Genomic DNA, 15,807 nt, shown 5'->3' with positions numbered 1-15,807 from the left:
CCTGAGCAGGAAAAACAAAGCCCTGGGAAAAGATCTACCCAGAGGCTGAGAGCCCATCTCCCCAGTGCAGGACTGGCAGCAGAGCAGCTTTCTGTCATGGTCTGGCACTGCCACTTTCCAGGAGACACTGCCAGGCTGGGGAAGGTGGGATGGAGCCCCAGAAGAGACAGACTCACATGGCAGGGGGTTGGGGTGGGAGGGGGGGTGCAATGTTTGAGGTAAGTATCTTGAAGAGCAACTGTGCATGATGTGAGAAAAACCACCATGAGCCGGGAAGCCCTGTGCCCCAAGAGCCTCCCCACACATGCTACCAGGCGTTCTGCCAGCTTGACAATCCAGTTGGAAATGCAGAGTCTCCAGGTGTGATCCTCCCAGTAGCTCCACATGTATACACAGGGTTTCTCATGTGTCATGGGCAGGCAGCTGTATGACCTAGGGACAGCACAGGAGATTATGGCTGCTGTTTGCAGAAAGCACACACACCACGTCACATTGCAGCACTTGCACAAGGAGCAGCATCAGGACTCTGTATTCCTCACAGAGAACCTGCTGTTTTGGGCATAGATTCAAACTGCTAGACTAGCCCTTTGGCATCCCAAACCAATGCAAGGGGTTTCTAGCAGATGGTGCATCATGTGCCCATATGAACAAGGCTGATGAGAGTGTGGGATGCTGCTGAGATTCCCTGCTGCTATGAGATTGAGTAGGAGCAGGCACAGGGCTCACAACACAAACACCAAGACCTTGCCAGGCCCATGGGATGAGACAGGCAGCATTCCCAGAGTAGACATCTCATTAGTCTCATTGTCTGTGTGTGTCTCACAGCATAGGAGAGCATGTGCCAGAGCACTCCTTCCTCCACGCTGGAGTAAAGCCTTTGCACTGCTGTTTATCAACCAGAAAATGGACTACTGTTATTGATGGGTTACAGTTCCCTGTGGCCCTGTCCTTGGCCATCTGTGGACATCATGCAGACACAATGGGGCCTGTAGAGCTAATGGGCAACAACAGCCAGCTAGGGTATGGCAAGCTGTGGGGTTGCAAAGCAGAGAAACACTTGCACAGCACTCACATTTCTGAGCACTAATAGCATCTGGAATAACAAAGCTGGGAAGTTCAGGACCAAGGCAAGGGAGATAGAAAGAAGAAGACTCACCTGTCATACTCCATGGTCTCTGGTTTCTGGCTCTTTGTCACTGATTTGTTCAACGGGGCCAAAACAGGGCCCGGGACTTCAACATCGGTCTCACTGTCAGAACCGGGCTCCAGCAAAGGCTGCTTTTCTTCTCTCCCTTCTCCTTTCTCCCCTTTTTTATGTACTTTGGTCAAAACCTCTTCAGCTTTGCCATAATTTCCTTGAATATAGGCATTAAAGAGCAAACAGGTAAGTGGGATCAGTATTAAACAATGAATTAACCAGCTTGCAAAATCAGTGCGATCACATTTCCAAGAGTAGCAAATGGGTATGCACTGCTTTCAGAACCAACACTTCAGTACCATTCAACCATCAAAGTATCACATGGACAACAAGGAGGTCTGAAATGGAGCTGCAAAATCACAAGGAAGTTCTTGTGTATGCCTTCAAGTTCCACCAGTTCCACCAAGTGCCTGCTGACTCCCATCTAAACCCCTACTCCCATCTAAACCCCTAAGCAGCAGGTTCACAACTTCTCAGCATCAAGCATCTCCACCCCTCCAGCAAAGCAGGTGGAGGGGATTGAACCTGCTCACCTACCATTGTTTCCCCATCACCCACTGTCACAGCCCCTCACCACCACATGCCCAATCCTCTTTGATTGCTCCCAAACCCTTCTACCTCTTCTCACCCCCACTCCCAGGAGAGCTTAACTACACCCCCCAAACAGGCAGTTCATACAAATACTGCAAACCTCCAATCTCACAGGACAGCATCCAGACTTTTAAACTAATTAAAGCACTGTGAACACTGCCTGGCCTCATACACCATCCTTCTTGAGCTCCTATTTTGGAGACACAAGTTATGTGATGACTGGCACTGCAGGACCACAGTGCTGACCTGGGCTGGCTCAGGGAGGTTCACACCGTTCTCGTAGTTTCCTGACTTGGGACCCTGGGGAATACACACCTATAGAGACCTCAAAGCTGACAGGCTTGGAGCCAAGTGAGGAGTCCATCATCGTGGCTTCAAAGAAGGCAGCAAAGAGGAGGAATTCCTCTTTCTTCCCCAACGCATTCTGGGCAAGAAGAGAGAAATCAGCCCAAGCCTTGTGTTATAGAACGCTGCCTCAGCAGAGAGTTGGAGAGCACCAGGGCATGGCTGGTGCCTGCCAGCGCTCCTGAGGGCCTTGCCAGGGCACCAAGGACATCACCAGGACACTGCTGGGGTCAGTGCCACTGGGCTGCCAGGCATAGGGTAAGCTTGTCTGGGAATCCCAAGGGTGTAGTATGGAGCTGTGGCTCTGGCAGATGCTCTGCAATCGGCTTGCATAATGCTACTGGAGATGTTTGTAGGCTAAGGAATGGCTACTGTACCCATACAGCCACTGTTTATCCACATTTTAGAGACCAAGTGAAGACCCAGAGCCAGCTAACAGCTCCTTGACTCCTGGAAAGAAGCATGTCCTCTAAGGTGGCTATGCCCTAGGAATAGCACCCACATGAGAGTCTTTCCTGGCACAGGAAGGACTGATGCATGCATGTGATGCATGGAGGGGTGCTCCAGCTTCACCGAGGGAGGCAGTTTGGGGGCTGCAGGTGGAACCCTGGCCCTTGCAGAGGCTCAGAGAGCCCTTGATGGCATAGCAGTGGGCAGGGTGGTTTTGCTCTGGCACTGTTACACCAGCCAGCGTTCCCACTGCCTTTTCCCCTTTAGCCTATGGATGCATCAGGTTGGCATGGGTCAGGTCATGCCAGCTCAGCAGGACTCACCACAGGGAGTGGATGAATCTCCTCCACCTCCACAGTGACCTCCCCAGGTTGCTCAGCCTCTTGAGAGCCCCCAGCCTCCTCCTCTCCCTGCAGCTGGCTCAGCTCTTTGGCTTTCTCCTTGGATTTTTTACTTTTCTTCTTCAGCTTCGGTTTGCTTAGCGCACTTTTCGTCTTGTCCCCAAGCTTCCTCTCTGCCACACTGGGGCTGCTGAAAATCTCCACTGTGACGGCCATGAGGATGCGCCCACGGTAGAAGATTCCCTCGCCCACACCCTCATTCAGGTCTTTGTGGATGTCTCGCAGAGCTGAATTTTGGGGGGAGCCATACAGGTTCACCCAGGCTGGGCCAAACATGGGGTTGAAGCCTGCAGCGACAGGACCAAGGTCTAATTACACCACAAGGTGCTGCTGCAGAGACTGTTCCCTTAAGCAGACAGCCCAAGACACACAATGTGAGCATGTTCTGGCCAGACACTCCTGCTTTCCACCTCCAGGAAACCACCGTGGCCTGAGCAGTGGGTGTCCAGCACAGGGCTGCCCAGGCCACCCTGCCCCAGGGGAGCAGCCATGCCAGGCCTCACCATTCCTGCCAGGGTCTGAGATCTGCTGCAGGTCAATGTAGTGTGTGGCGATGGCTACATCACCAACATTGGCATCATCCAGCACCTGGACTTTTATCTTCTTGGCAAGAGGTGGGAACATCTCAATGAAGCTGATCTGTTCATTCCACTCAGGCTCAGTGGTGTTGCTCTCCACTGATGTCTCCCCCTGGGAAGGATAAGTTGTGAAAGCCACACAGTACCAAGCAGACCAGCAGCCAGAGCAAGGGATGTCTCAGCGCCCCTCTGCAAATGGCATGTCTCCTGCCATGCCTACAGATGGTACTTGGCAGGATCTGGAGGTGGCCAGGTCTCTGCCCCAGGTCACAGTTATTGATCTCTGCCCTTCATCAGGGGGAGCTGTCCCAAGGCCCTGGCCAAGCACTGCACAGCCAAGGGAAAAAAATGACCACAAACAAGCAACACCACCAGACACAGAGATGTCATAGGGTCTCTTGGGAGAGCCACTAGGCTAACCAGGGACTGAGTAAGGGCAGCTGGCTGGCCTAGCAACTTCTCTTCTTAATGGGACAGAAACCTCAGCTATTGGTGCAAGAAAATGGCCATTAGCTAAGGCTATCTCCCAAGGGTGCCAAACTGAGTTCAGCCCACTATGGAGGACTTCTGCTCCAGGATTTATTTGACCTTCTCCCCGTGTTTAGGCTTGGGCTCTTCCAGCCTGTCTCCAGTGGGGTTGCCACGTCACAGTGTCGCTGCCAGCAGCAGCCACCCAGCCTGGGCTGACACAGACAAGGGAAGATCAGCCTGGCCCCACGCAGATCCCCCAGCAGACAGACTCACCTGCTGCCCACAGAATGAGACCTGCACGTATGGGTCAATAAACACTTTTTTCTCCCCTATGATCTTGGAGAAACCACCCATGATGCCTGCGCTCATGCTGGGCAGGCCCTCAGCACGATACAGCTTGATACAGACCCTGGCCCAGGGTCTCTCTGCAGGGACTCTCTTAGGCAGCAGCAGGTTCCTGAAACACAAATTCATGTTCTGGCTCTTTCATGGAGTCCAGGAAATGTGATGCCAGGAAATGACCTGGCTGGCAGGATGTTTGGATCCTGCCCCACCAAAGGTCTTCCCCTATCAGAAGAGGGACTAATGGGGCAAAAAATGTAGCATGAAGAGAGACATGACTGTTTTCCCCCGGGGTCATGCAAGACCCTGCAGCACCCACCTTTCAATATCCTCAACACGGCTGCTGGAGGAGGTGGGAAGGGAGCCTACAACGTCCCCGCGTGCAGTGACAGAGATGTTGCACTTCACAAAGCCTTTCACACCTGCCCGAGTGTCTGTGGGGTCACTGATAACAGCCCATTTCTGGAAAAAACTGTGGTCTGAGAGAGAAGGGAAGGGATTTGTTATAAAAAAGCTTTGGTTACCATTTCACATGCAACAATGTCTGCACAAATATTGCCCCAACTCTCCCTCTGAAGGTGCAGGAGGTCTCACAAGCCTACAGAAAGCCTGGAGGAGAAGTGAGTGCTGGTCCTCATGTGAACACAGTGATATAAAGGCAGGACCCTCAGCAGACCCAGCAGAGCTCAAAGGAAATCTTGTCTTCAAATGAAGTTGGGGCAAGAAGCAGGTACGCTGTGCAGTCAGTCATACCTGGTTGGCTGTACACTGTTACAATGTCCATCTTGAATGTTCCTATGCATGTTGCCAGAAATGGTATCTTCTTTGAGTGAAAAACCTGCAGACAGCAGAAATATAAGAGATGTGGGCAGCTGGGCAACACATCCAGACATCCCCACAGAGGACAGGATGCTAGAATATGCCTGTTCCAAAACACAGCTCAGGTAGCAGCTGCAAGCTCCTCATGCACATTGACCCCCATCTAAATTAGCCCTGGGCCAAACCCATCTATGACCAAACCATTCCTTCAAAGCCTACCAGCCCGCAGCCCTCAGCCAAACCTGGGCCAAGGCAAATTCATGACTTGCAACCAAGTTGGCTTCTTCTGCCAGCCCCAGATAAGCTAAACACCTACAAAGAACCAAGGGCAGACCTGCTTTCCTACAGGGAATCTTTATGTCCACACCAGACCAGCTTCTCTCACGAAACCCAAGCCATGCTCAGTGCTTGCTGAGCCCACACAGGCAGAAAGGATGCGCAGACTTTGGCAGGGAAAACACCAGAGATCAGATGGCAAAGAAGGTACTGGCTGGGTTTAGCTACCTTGAGAAAAGCCCCATAGTGCTTTGGGCCAGGGGATTTTTAAGACACCTGTCTGCCTGGCTGGGCTCTCCTAAAAGCAGAAATCAATGCTGAGCTCCCCTGTGCTCACCCAACATTGGCCTCCACACCCTGCAGGGATGAGACTTCTGAGCAAGGGACAGTAGGACCCTAAAACCAGTGGGGCAGCAAGGCGACAGCAGAGAATCTACACCAGAGGCTCCACTGCAGTCACTGGAGGCAGAAAAAAGCTGGCAGTGGGGAGGTGAGAAGGCAGCACTGCCCAGCACTGGCTCAGAGTGGGGCCAGGGATGGATTTCTGCCCCACTGTAACCATGGGAAGGTCCTTTGGTCTCTCTGTGTCGCAGCTCATAGAATCATATACCAGCTTGAGTTGGAAGAGACCTTAAAGATTATCCAGTTCCAGCCCCCTGCCATGGGGAGGGATGCCACACACTAGATCAACCTGGTCTTGAACACCTCCAGGGATGGAGCATCCACAGCTTCTCTGGGCAGATGACTGCCTGTTAAACCTGGCTGGTAGTATTAGCCTTGCTTTGATCGTCACTCCCAGCATTCACACACAGAGGCAACAGACTGTACCAGTTACAAATGAAGGACCATGAGGAAGACATACTTACTGAAATCTCTATGAGTCTGTGAAATAAAACTTCCCTTGGTTCATGGAATTCAAACAAAAAGTACTAAAAGAGAAGAGAAAGACAGCTGAGCCATGGGCTCCCAACAGGACGCCATAAATGCCTTTTCCTGAGAGCAGCTGCACCCAGAGCACCTCAGGCAAGGATGGCCTTGGCCACTTGGGACACAGTGGTGATGAAGTCTTTCTTCATAACACATACCTCATTGTAGAAAGGGCAATTTGTTGACTTCTGTGTCACTGTGTGCCTCTTCTCCTCTCCAACCTTGACGACCACAAAGGGGTTAATGTTCACCCCTACCAGCTTCTGTGCTTCAATGATATTAATCCCAACCTGAGGAAATGTGGGAGAAAACCATCACATCAACACTCTGCTTCTCTCTGGCTCCATTCTGAGCTTGTTCCAACAATACCAGTATGCAAACATGCAGGGCCCTCTAAACACAGGTCTGGACACTCAGAACAGGCAACAGCACAGATGCTGAAATCTGCTCTGGCTGGCAACAAACCAAACTGGTGGTATTTGAGACATTTCTTCCTTTCAGACAGGCAAGGAAATCACGTGTTAAACCCACATCTTTGACATGTGTCTGGAGCTAACTGGAAGGTGTGTGGACTGGAACATGGCTGTCTCATTTGCTGTTGAATGGTTACAGGTCTAAGATGTGGGAGAAATGTTCTCACAGTATAAGCAATTTCAAATAAAGGAAGGTAGGAAATTCTGCCCCCACAAAACCTTTCTGCTAGGTGGATAAGACCCAGCCCTGAAAAACAGGAGACCCAGATGCAAGTCCATGTTTACTCAGAACCGGGATAGGATTTGAAGCTATATCCAGCCTGTGACCTGGCCCTGAAATCTGAAGGGCAAAAGTTGTGACTGAACCCCACTTCCAGTGGTTTCAAATCAACCTGGTGTAGAGCAGGGTCCAGAATCAACCTCCTGGGGTGTCTGAAAAAGCCCCTGCAGCAGACGTCCACCCCCAGCCATGTCCCACAGGCATCCACGAGGGCCTCTGGAAGGTCCTGGGGAGGTTGGCAGGCACCAGCCATGCCCGGGAGTTCTCCAAAGCTCTGCTCAGGCTGTGTTTTGCCACAGTACTGGGGATGACAGGGTGATTCCTTTCTTCTGTATACCCAGCCTATGTGGCTCAAAAAGAAATTCTGCCCTGGACCGGCTGGTTTTGGAGCTAGTGATTGTGGATGCTGGATGCAGACATTCAGGGAATCTCAGACCTTGCCTAGGGAATTCACACAAAGCAAGAAGGTCTCTTCATGCTAGAGGCCCTGCTGGAGTATACAGCAATTGGAGAAGCCCAGGCCCACAGGAAGATAGTGAGGGACCAGCTGCTGGGCCAGTGGCAACTGCAGGGACACACACCCAATGTTGCAGTACCTGGAAGCTCTGTGGGGTTGGGGTGGCAAACAGGTTCCGTGTGGAGCAAAGTCTGGAACGGCTGCACAGAAAAACAACCTGGGTGAGCTTGTCCCTTCAACTGCATGGACCTGAGTAAGACCCCACCAAGAGAAGCAACTTGAAAACCCAGCAAGTAACAGCTCCTCGACCCAAGAATGAGCAAATCCAAAGCAGACTCTTTTTGGGAACACTGAAGGTTTCCGATATTTTATGGAAGCAAAATGCCACGAGATGCAGGATAGCCCCCAGAAGAGACCCCAGGAGCTGGCACCTCCCACTCCACAGCCCATGCAGGAAGAGCACAACCACAGATACCTCTTCACGGGGCTGAAGACAATGCCCAAGACCTCCATGTCAGATACATCATAAAAGTCTTCCTCCTCTTCCTCCTCCTCCTCAGTCTCCAGGCCCTTTGCCAGCTTCCTGCCCAATGCAGCTGCCTTTCTGTCCATCTCAATTGCTCTTGGCCCCTTGGCTGCCCTGAAATCCCCCACCACATCACTGCCAGCATTGATGAGTGAGTTGTGCACTCTCCTCCACGCGGGAGGGTGAGTGGATAACCTCAAGCACAGATACTTACTCTGGCTCCTCAAATCCAGGATTGTGGATGATTAACTCTGAACTGTAAGGAAAAAAAAAAAAAAAAAAATGGATACTTTACTGAAAATAAATAAATAAATAAAAGACTCTTAACCAATGCACTTAGGAAACAGTGGCAAAGCCATGCCCCTGCTTGTCTCCTGACCACCACACCATAACACAAGTATTCTCCAAAATGTTGTTTTTCCTCTTCCCACCCTGCATGCCCTCTGCTTTGCCTCTAGACACTTCAGAAGTTATGCTCCCTGGACCTTGTCATCCTGCCTGCCCTGACATCCACTAGCTTTGGGTACCTTTGAGAACCACCTGTATGCGGGGTGCCTGGGGCTGCTATGGTGCAAAGCCATGCTCTCTGCAGCTTTGCAACCACAAAGTCTTGCTCCTATCAGCCAGGAAGGCTGCAGAAATGCCTGGGACTCCAAAGGGGCTCCTGGGATGCAATGGGTTATTGCAGTCAACCACAAGGCGTCTTCTTTGTGAATGCAAGATGTTTTATTTCCAAGAGCCCTGGTCACTTACTGCTAATGTAGAGCAGAAATGCATCAGCCTGGCTAGAGGAGGAGAGTCAGTGAGGCTGGATTGCATCTCAAAGGGATCTGGTTGCCCCTGACAAAGGCAGCTGTAAACATCACCTGGAAATTTTCCCCTCCCTGGATTTCAATACCTATCTTTCATCTGATAGACAAAGTCCTCTTCAACCCAGGTCCCAGCTGAGCCATCTGGAGGTTGGTAGTGCAAATCCAATTCAATGTAGATCTAGAACCAGAAAATTAAATTGCCTGAGAGCTTGGCAGCCACAAAACACCTGCAGAAATGCCAAAAAAAAAAAAAAAAAATAGATGTGTGGAAGGAAAAAACAAGTGAGATGCGGGTGGAAAGAAGGCAAAAGGAGGAAGGTCACAACCCCTGAGAAGCCTAATTTTGTCGGACTCTCCTTGCTTGTCTCCATCAGCAAGCTGGAGTTTACCAAACTCCATCTCCTACAGCTTTCCAAAGCCTGATTAAAAGCCGGGTCAAGTTTCCAAATCTAAAATATAGCATGGAACCTAAGAGCCATCTGTCCTGGAGCCTTAAGAGCCATCTCAGGGCACTTTTGTCAAGGTAAGTGGGGAGAGTGCTGCAGCAGAGCAAAGCAACGTGCAAGTGTTTGGGGTGCACTCTCTGAAGAAAGCAGGAAGCAGCAGGCATGTCAGCTTGGTTCAAAACAATTCAGAAGCAACAAGCAACACCCAGAGTCTGCATCACATGAGGCCTCGAGTCAGCATCAGTGGGGAGCAGGACAGCCAGAAAAGCATGGAGCATGCTAGGTATTGGCACAGCCAGCATGGCTCTGAAAACATTTGAATTACAGGTGACCAGCCTGATCTCACACCAACAGGAATACACAAGAATTTCCCCGAGAGGCAAAAACTGCAGCCATGGAGGAGGCCACCTCTCAGTAGGCTGAAGAGGATGTATGAGCTGGATCCACAGCTCAGCCCCTGGAAAAGGGATGTCTCTGGGGAGAGAAATGTAACCCTGGGAAGCAAGAATACAACAACTGGGAGAGGCAGCAGCAGAAGCTGGATGGAGGCAGAAGCTTGGGATAGGACTAAGTGACTAGCTGAGGCTCTGAAACCCCTTTAAAGCACCAGAAGAGAAAAAGGGGTACAAATAACTCAAGTTCCAGAGGTTCCAGGGAAGAACAGGACTTGGAATAGCAGGATCTTGTTCACAGTTGGCAGAAGGAGCAGCGGTTGAAGCAGCCTCTTTCCTTCAGGGACTGATCTTTTCTCAGCTGAGCTGAGGGGCAGGGTCTCCAGCTGCTCTGGTCCCACTTGTGTTTTTCTGCCCAGTCTGACACAGGCAAAAACTAACCCATCAAAAATGCAAGCTCTTGGATTTTGGTTGGGCACTGCTGTTAGCACAAGGGAAGAGGCAGCTGAGCAAAGGGTTGGGGCCACAGAGCAGCTCTGACCTTATGACAGTGTAAGTGCTCCAGCTCAGTCCCTCCAAAGCACCGCCAGCTGCCAAATTTTCAGCCTGGCCCCCTCTCCCTTTGCCAGCATGAACATTCCCACAGTGAGCTGCAGCCGGCTAAAAATCATCCCGGAAACACTCATCTTCCCCCTGGGCTCGTGGTCACTGCACCGAGTCACTGTGGGGGTGACTCATATTGCCCACAGGAAGGACAAACAGAGGTGCAGCACTTCGCAGGGCTGCCAGCAGCACCAAGCTCTGTCTGCCTCCACCTCTCCACCAGCCCTGCCCTGGCACCCAGGCCTGGCCATCCAGAGCTCGCCGAACTGTGCCTCACACTGCGTGGGCAGGAAACAGCTCATTTTCTGCTTGTGTTCACTTTCTGCCAGCACAAAGTGCTAGTGAGCCCCAGCACCAGGGCAGGCGGGGAGCAGGAGCCATGGAGGAGAGGGGCAGGCAGGCATCAAAGACACGCTGCTACAGACCACCATTAAGACTTAATGTTTAACCCAAAAGCTGCCCGGGCACAGTGCTGGAAGGAGATGAAATATCAAGTCCTGCACACACCACTCAGTCTCAGGGAGGTGTTGTTAAGCCTCCCTCTCCCCGTTTAGGTACTCAGCACGTCCTCAGGTCCCCCAGCCCACCCCAAGCACTTAAGGACCTTCATGGGGGCGAAGTGGCTGCACCCCTGCACAGACAGGGCTCCAAGCAGCACCTTGTGCTCCTCATCAGCCCCAGATCCACCTGGAAAGTTCCAGAGGTTTCCTACAAAGACTTTCTGAATGTTTATGGGCCTTTACACCTGCTCAGATGAGTGATGGAGCGATGCCCATCCCCAGGCTGCCCATAAAGGACTTACACTGGTGATGCTGTGGTTCCTGTCCACAAGGGCCTCCCGGAGGATCAGCCTCCCAGATGTCATCAGGTGCTGGAGGCTGAGGACAAGGGTACCAAGAAGCCTGTAACAAAATCACAAGCTGCAGCAACACTATGCAAAGCATCAGTGCTTTCATCCTAGGGGAGAGCACCAGGGGATCCAGCAACTGGACTGACCCTCATGCTCTGCAGCCAGCTGAGAAGCAGAGGCTTTACACACAGAAATATATCACCAGGAAATAAGCTCAGGACTGCAGGTATGTCCACAGCAAGTCAGGCCAAAATCCACCCAGTCCAAAGGGACTTCTTGCTGGGGAAGGACCATCCCTGCTCCCTGCAAGTGGTGATAATGTGTGTGGAGTTCAGCAGCTTGTGTCACTGCTGTCTGGAGCCCACTCTTATTTTCTCCTCTAGCTTCCCGTGGCAGCTGTGCCAGCACCTGAGCAAAGCCCAGAATGAAACAGAGCTTCCTACTGCCTTCAGAGCCATTGGAGTGCATCACACCCCACCCTGAATGCAGATAGGAGCAATCATCCCCCCGTCACCCCCAAGACCTCCCCCATGTCCCCTCTCACCTCCTCTTCTCCAAGATGCAGAGCCTGCCTCCTCTCTTCCCTGGAGGAAGGAGCCTCTCACCGATACAGCAGCATAACAAGACTTTCCCTTCTGTTCTTCTACCCTCTTTCTACTTTTGAGCATCCCAGAGCACTGGCCAAACTTAAACTGTAATCTCTGTCACCCACCATTACTTTGCCCACCAGCATGGATAGATGATGCCAGTCCAGGTGTTTCCCGTTGGACTTCCTTGCTCAACACTATCAGGACTGAGTGACTTGTTACTTTTTATCAGTTTGTCCTAAAGCAGTTTCTATTGACATTTCAGTTGGAGACAATTCCTCTGATCTATCTCCCATAAGGAAAGCATCCAGTAAACAGTGGCACAAAGTTCAGCCACATTTTCTGCTTTGGCTTTAAATGTCTTGCATGTGCTGTACTCATCTGTTTCCTCCACACCCTTTCTGGTAGGTTTGTGATGGCTTTGAAAAGCTTTGTATCATCAGCTATCTCTAGAAAGTTTTCCCTGCTGATTTGCTTTCAGTTCTTACATTTAATTTACTAGAGCAGGCACCCTGTCCTGCATCCTCACAAGCTTCACATGATGCAGGATGTGTCTCTGCTCCCTCGCTTGCTCCACCACCTCTACTCCATCTGTCACCTCTGCTCTTCAGGTTTCCCTTAAGTGTTTTACAACTGCTGGTATAGCTGCTGAGTTTGCAGCATTGTCTAGCCCACCTAGAAGCATTCTGTATTCTGTCTGATCCTTTAAATTTAAATAGCTGTCTTCTTAAAAGTTAAACCCTATTATCACAGGCTTAGGGCTTTTCCCTATGGACAGAGACACTGAATTTGGGTGCTGCATGGTGATGGTCCCAGTGTGGTTCTACAGGGTAAGAGCAGGTCCCCACTGGTGCAGTCCCTGCCCTTACAGCTCCTCTGTTGCTGGCTTGGCTGGTGGAGCCCTACTTCACATTCATCCTACCAGGGGGGCTGACCTGGACCCTTAGGGAGCCTAATAATTTAACTGTTACAGCAAATAACATTCTTATTTGACTTTGTACACACAGCACTGCTGCTGCATCAGAACAACCAGCTTCATCCCTCTTCTATAAATTGTATCTTGTTTGTCTTCCTCCTATCAATTCCAAGAAATCCTTTCTAATCCCATTTAAAGTCCAGTACACTTCTTCCCCCACCTCTGCTGCTCACCAACAACTAAAGGACCTACCTGTTACTGAAAACCTTGCTGCAGTTGTAAACCTTAATGGAGAGCACCTCTCCCATGATGAGCTTCCCATAGTGCGGCCAGCGAAAGAGCTGCAAGCAAACAGTGCACAGTGAATCTCCTCAGCTCTCGCTGCTTCTGCAGCACTGGGAGGTGCAGCGCAGATAATGGATAAAGTTGAATTGTCAGTGACATGAATTTCCCCCCAGCATCGAAGATCATGATGGAGCTAATGGGAGTGAGATGAAAACTGGGACCTGCCCCAAGCACCTGAGTCCCTGTAGGGCCGGAGCAGGCTCATGGCACTGGGAAGATGTGAGCTGAGCTCTCTGGAAGGTAAGGGGCTTCTGCTCAGTTTTATATTAGAAAGATCAGTCCCTGCAGGCACCTGGAAGATGTGGCAAAGCCAGCCTTGGACAGGGCAAGGTCCAAAGGGGTGTTTTGTTACAGCCATATATTGTTCTCTCCTCCTGAAAGTGAGTCTATCTAGCCACAGAAAGCTTCACGTGCTCCACACTCTCTCCTTTTCTGCAGGACCTCCCCAAGCCTCCCAGCTCCTGCTGAGAGGAAGGCAGCTTCTACCCACATCTGCAAAGCATTTCCCACCCTACTGGAAGCAGTCAGGACCAGAGCCATTTCCCTATCCCCTTGTTTTATATGCACCAACTTTCAGCTAAGGACGTCCCAGAACTTAGCTTCTCCCACACCATGTCCCTCCCTTTGCTGCCACCTGTCACTGCCTCCATTTGAAGCCTCCAGCACATGAGGGAGGTGGACAGGGGGTGACAGGTGGGCAGGGAGCCACCAAGCGCAGGCACGCTCCGAAGATGCGCAAGGCTGTGATTCACCCCACTCCCAAACTGGCCAGCTGGTGAGAGGGACAGGTCCCTGCTGCCCTGAGTCCTGCTGCTACCCACCCTGTGGCTTGGTGCCAACTGGGCTCACTGAAAAATTGTTTGGGGGGGGCGGCTCATTTCTGCAAGAGCAGCCATGCTTTCCAAAAGGCAAATTAGGTTAATTCCATGCATGTTACAGATTGCCCCAGTTGTTGGTGCCTCAGGCAACACAGAGGCATCCAGATGGGACAGGAGATGAGAGACGGGACTCTTCCGCAAGTCCTGACAGCCAGGCGTCACAGGCTCCAGCATGGGACAGTGAAGATGGGCACGGGGAGGAAGGCTTCCCATCCTACCCTGAGATGCACACCCCATCCTCACTCACCTCCTACCCCACCAGGCATTGACCGAGGGTCCACCCTGTCCCAGTCCCTGTCCCTACCCCAGTTCCCACTGCCCTGGTCCTCACCAGGTGACACCACACTCACCTCCCCGAACATGGCCTCTGAGCCACAGCGGATTTTCCTCGTCTTCTGGGTGAAGCCTTGGGAACGAGATAGAAGGCTCGGTCTCTGCCAGAACCAGCACGGCCCCGCAGGGATGAGAGCCCCCAGCCATGCCTCCCTCCCTGCCCATTGGGCCCACCTCGGAAGCTGAGCTGCACCTGCCGCTCGCCATGGCCTGGCAGGTGGGAGAGCCGCCGGACACGAACACTGAGCGCCATGGAGCCCTCAGCCAGCAGCGCTGCCCCACTTGGGCTGCTCCACCCGGTGTGACTCAGCCCCGAGTTGTCCGGCCGGTTCGGCCGCCCGCTCCCTGTCCCTGCTCACCCGACACCTCTGGGCTGGCACCTGGCAGGCTCCCAGCTGTCACAGAGCCAAGTAGAGGGGAGCACTTGGCCATGGGGGGCTTGGGGGCTTGCTTTGCAGTAGCCAGGCCTTGATGGCATCATCCTTGCGCCCTGCAGCCACACCAACAGGATGGGGAACACAGCCCAGGAAACCCCTGCAACGAGAGGCCATCTCAGCCACACCTCACAACAGGCACAGTGCCGCAACAGGGACAAGGGCTTCCTCCAAAGCTGAAGGACACCGGCCTCAGTGCGCTGCTAGTGGTGGAGCAACATGATGAGGATGGAGTTCAGATCTGCCCCTGGGCAGGGTTCCAGGACCTCTGGAACTGGAGCCCCAGCCCCACTTGCCCCCCAGCCTGATGGCTTCCATAGCACAAATCACAGCTGCAGCAGTCAGAACCCTCCACAGCAAACTGGGAGGGTGGGAAATGGGAGCCACCTGGGACAGTCATGGCCCACCAACCCCGAGCGGCTGCAGTCCCTGCTGCGCTCCCCACTGTGGCCAGGCTCAGCTGCAGCTCACAGCTCACCTGTGTAAGAACTCATATATGAAAGATGCTGGAGCCCAGGCACAGGCCAGTAAGTAATCGTGTTACCATGAGTTCAGCAGGATTTTGCAAATATTTCTTTCTCCTGAGGGTCTCCCACTCAAGACCCCTACTCAGGACCCTGTGCCAAAACACCTGCCTCCATGCCTGCCATACAGGGCACAGTGGAGCTAATTCAGCTCCACAAACACTGAGGAGTGACTGAATCATGCCTGGGCAATGCTGGGCTGCTCCAGAGCCAGCCCTGCAGCTACCTACCTTATCTTCACCTTATCCAACAGCTTACTCAAGAGCCAGGAAAGAGGTGCTGGTGGCGGTGGAAACGAGCCGTGGCAGACAAGGATACTGCTTCACAGCACGGCAATGAAGCACAGCAGATGGGCAGTGTTTGGCACCACCTCTGGGAACCCAAATGAATGAACTATTCAGTCTAAGGTAACTGCACAGAAAGCTGAATGCACGGAGCCCTTAACCCAGTTGTGGCTGGAGGGGTAGAGGGGATGTAATTCAGATTGTTGAAGCAGACATTCAGACCACCAAAGAGTGCTGCTGATGGACAAATCTGGTACTTGCTCAAAGGA

General features: G+C 52.2%; 1 protein-coding gene across 2 annotated transcripts in view; it reads right to left on the bottom strand.

Moving 5' to 3' along the window:
* The window catches only part of LOC118176700 (fer-1-like protein 4), a 44,289-nt gene extending 29,703 nt beyond the window's left edge, over positions 1–14,586 (bottom strand). For both annotated transcript variants that reach the window (XR_004755502.1, XM_035343837.1), the window contains exons 1-18: positions 14,471–14,586; positions 14,314–14,369; positions 12,993–13,081; positions 11,190–11,289; positions 9,033–9,124; positions 8,349–8,390; positions 8,084–8,248; positions 7,748–7,808; positions 6,557–6,688; positions 6,338–6,400; positions 5,130–5,214; positions 4,696–4,855; positions 4,308–4,491; positions 3,489–3,675; positions 2,908–3,272; positions 2,105–2,213; positions 1,157–1,355; positions 312–432 (exon numbers count right to left, since the gene is read on the bottom strand). Coding sequence is in view for 1 of the 2 variants with exons in the window: in XM_035343837.1 (XP_035199728.1) it covers positions 312–432; positions 1,157–1,355; positions 2,105–2,213; positions 2,908–3,272; positions 3,489–3,675; positions 4,308–4,491; positions 4,696–4,855; positions 5,130–5,214; positions 6,338–6,400; positions 6,557–6,688; positions 7,748–7,808; positions 8,084–8,248; positions 8,349–8,390; positions 9,033–9,124; positions 11,190–11,289; positions 12,993–13,081; positions 14,314–14,369; positions 14,471–14,549 (2,289 nt within the window). In the remaining variant the exon portion in view is untranslated. The remainder of the gene's footprint in view (positions 1–311; positions 433–1,156; positions 1,356–2,104; positions 2,214–2,907; positions 3,273–3,488; positions 3,676–4,307; positions 4,492–4,695; positions 4,856–5,129; positions 5,215–6,337; positions 6,401–6,556; positions 6,689–7,747; positions 7,809–8,083; positions 8,249–8,348; positions 8,391–9,032; positions 9,125–11,189; positions 11,290–12,992; positions 13,082–14,313; positions 14,370–14,470) is intronic.
* Between the last annotated feature and the right edge of the window lie 1,221 nt (positions 14,587–15,807).

The sequence above is a fragment of the Oxyura jamaicensis genome, chromosome 20 (genome assembly GCF_011077185.1).
Source record: "Oxyura jamaicensis isolate SHBP4307 breed ruddy duck chromosome 20, BPBGC_Ojam_1.0, whole genome shotgun sequence".
Lineage (NCBI taxonomy): Eukaryota > Metazoa > Chordata > Aves > Anseriformes > Anatidae > Oxyura > Oxyura jamaicensis.
This window is presented reverse-complemented; position numbering and strand designations above follow the sequence as displayed.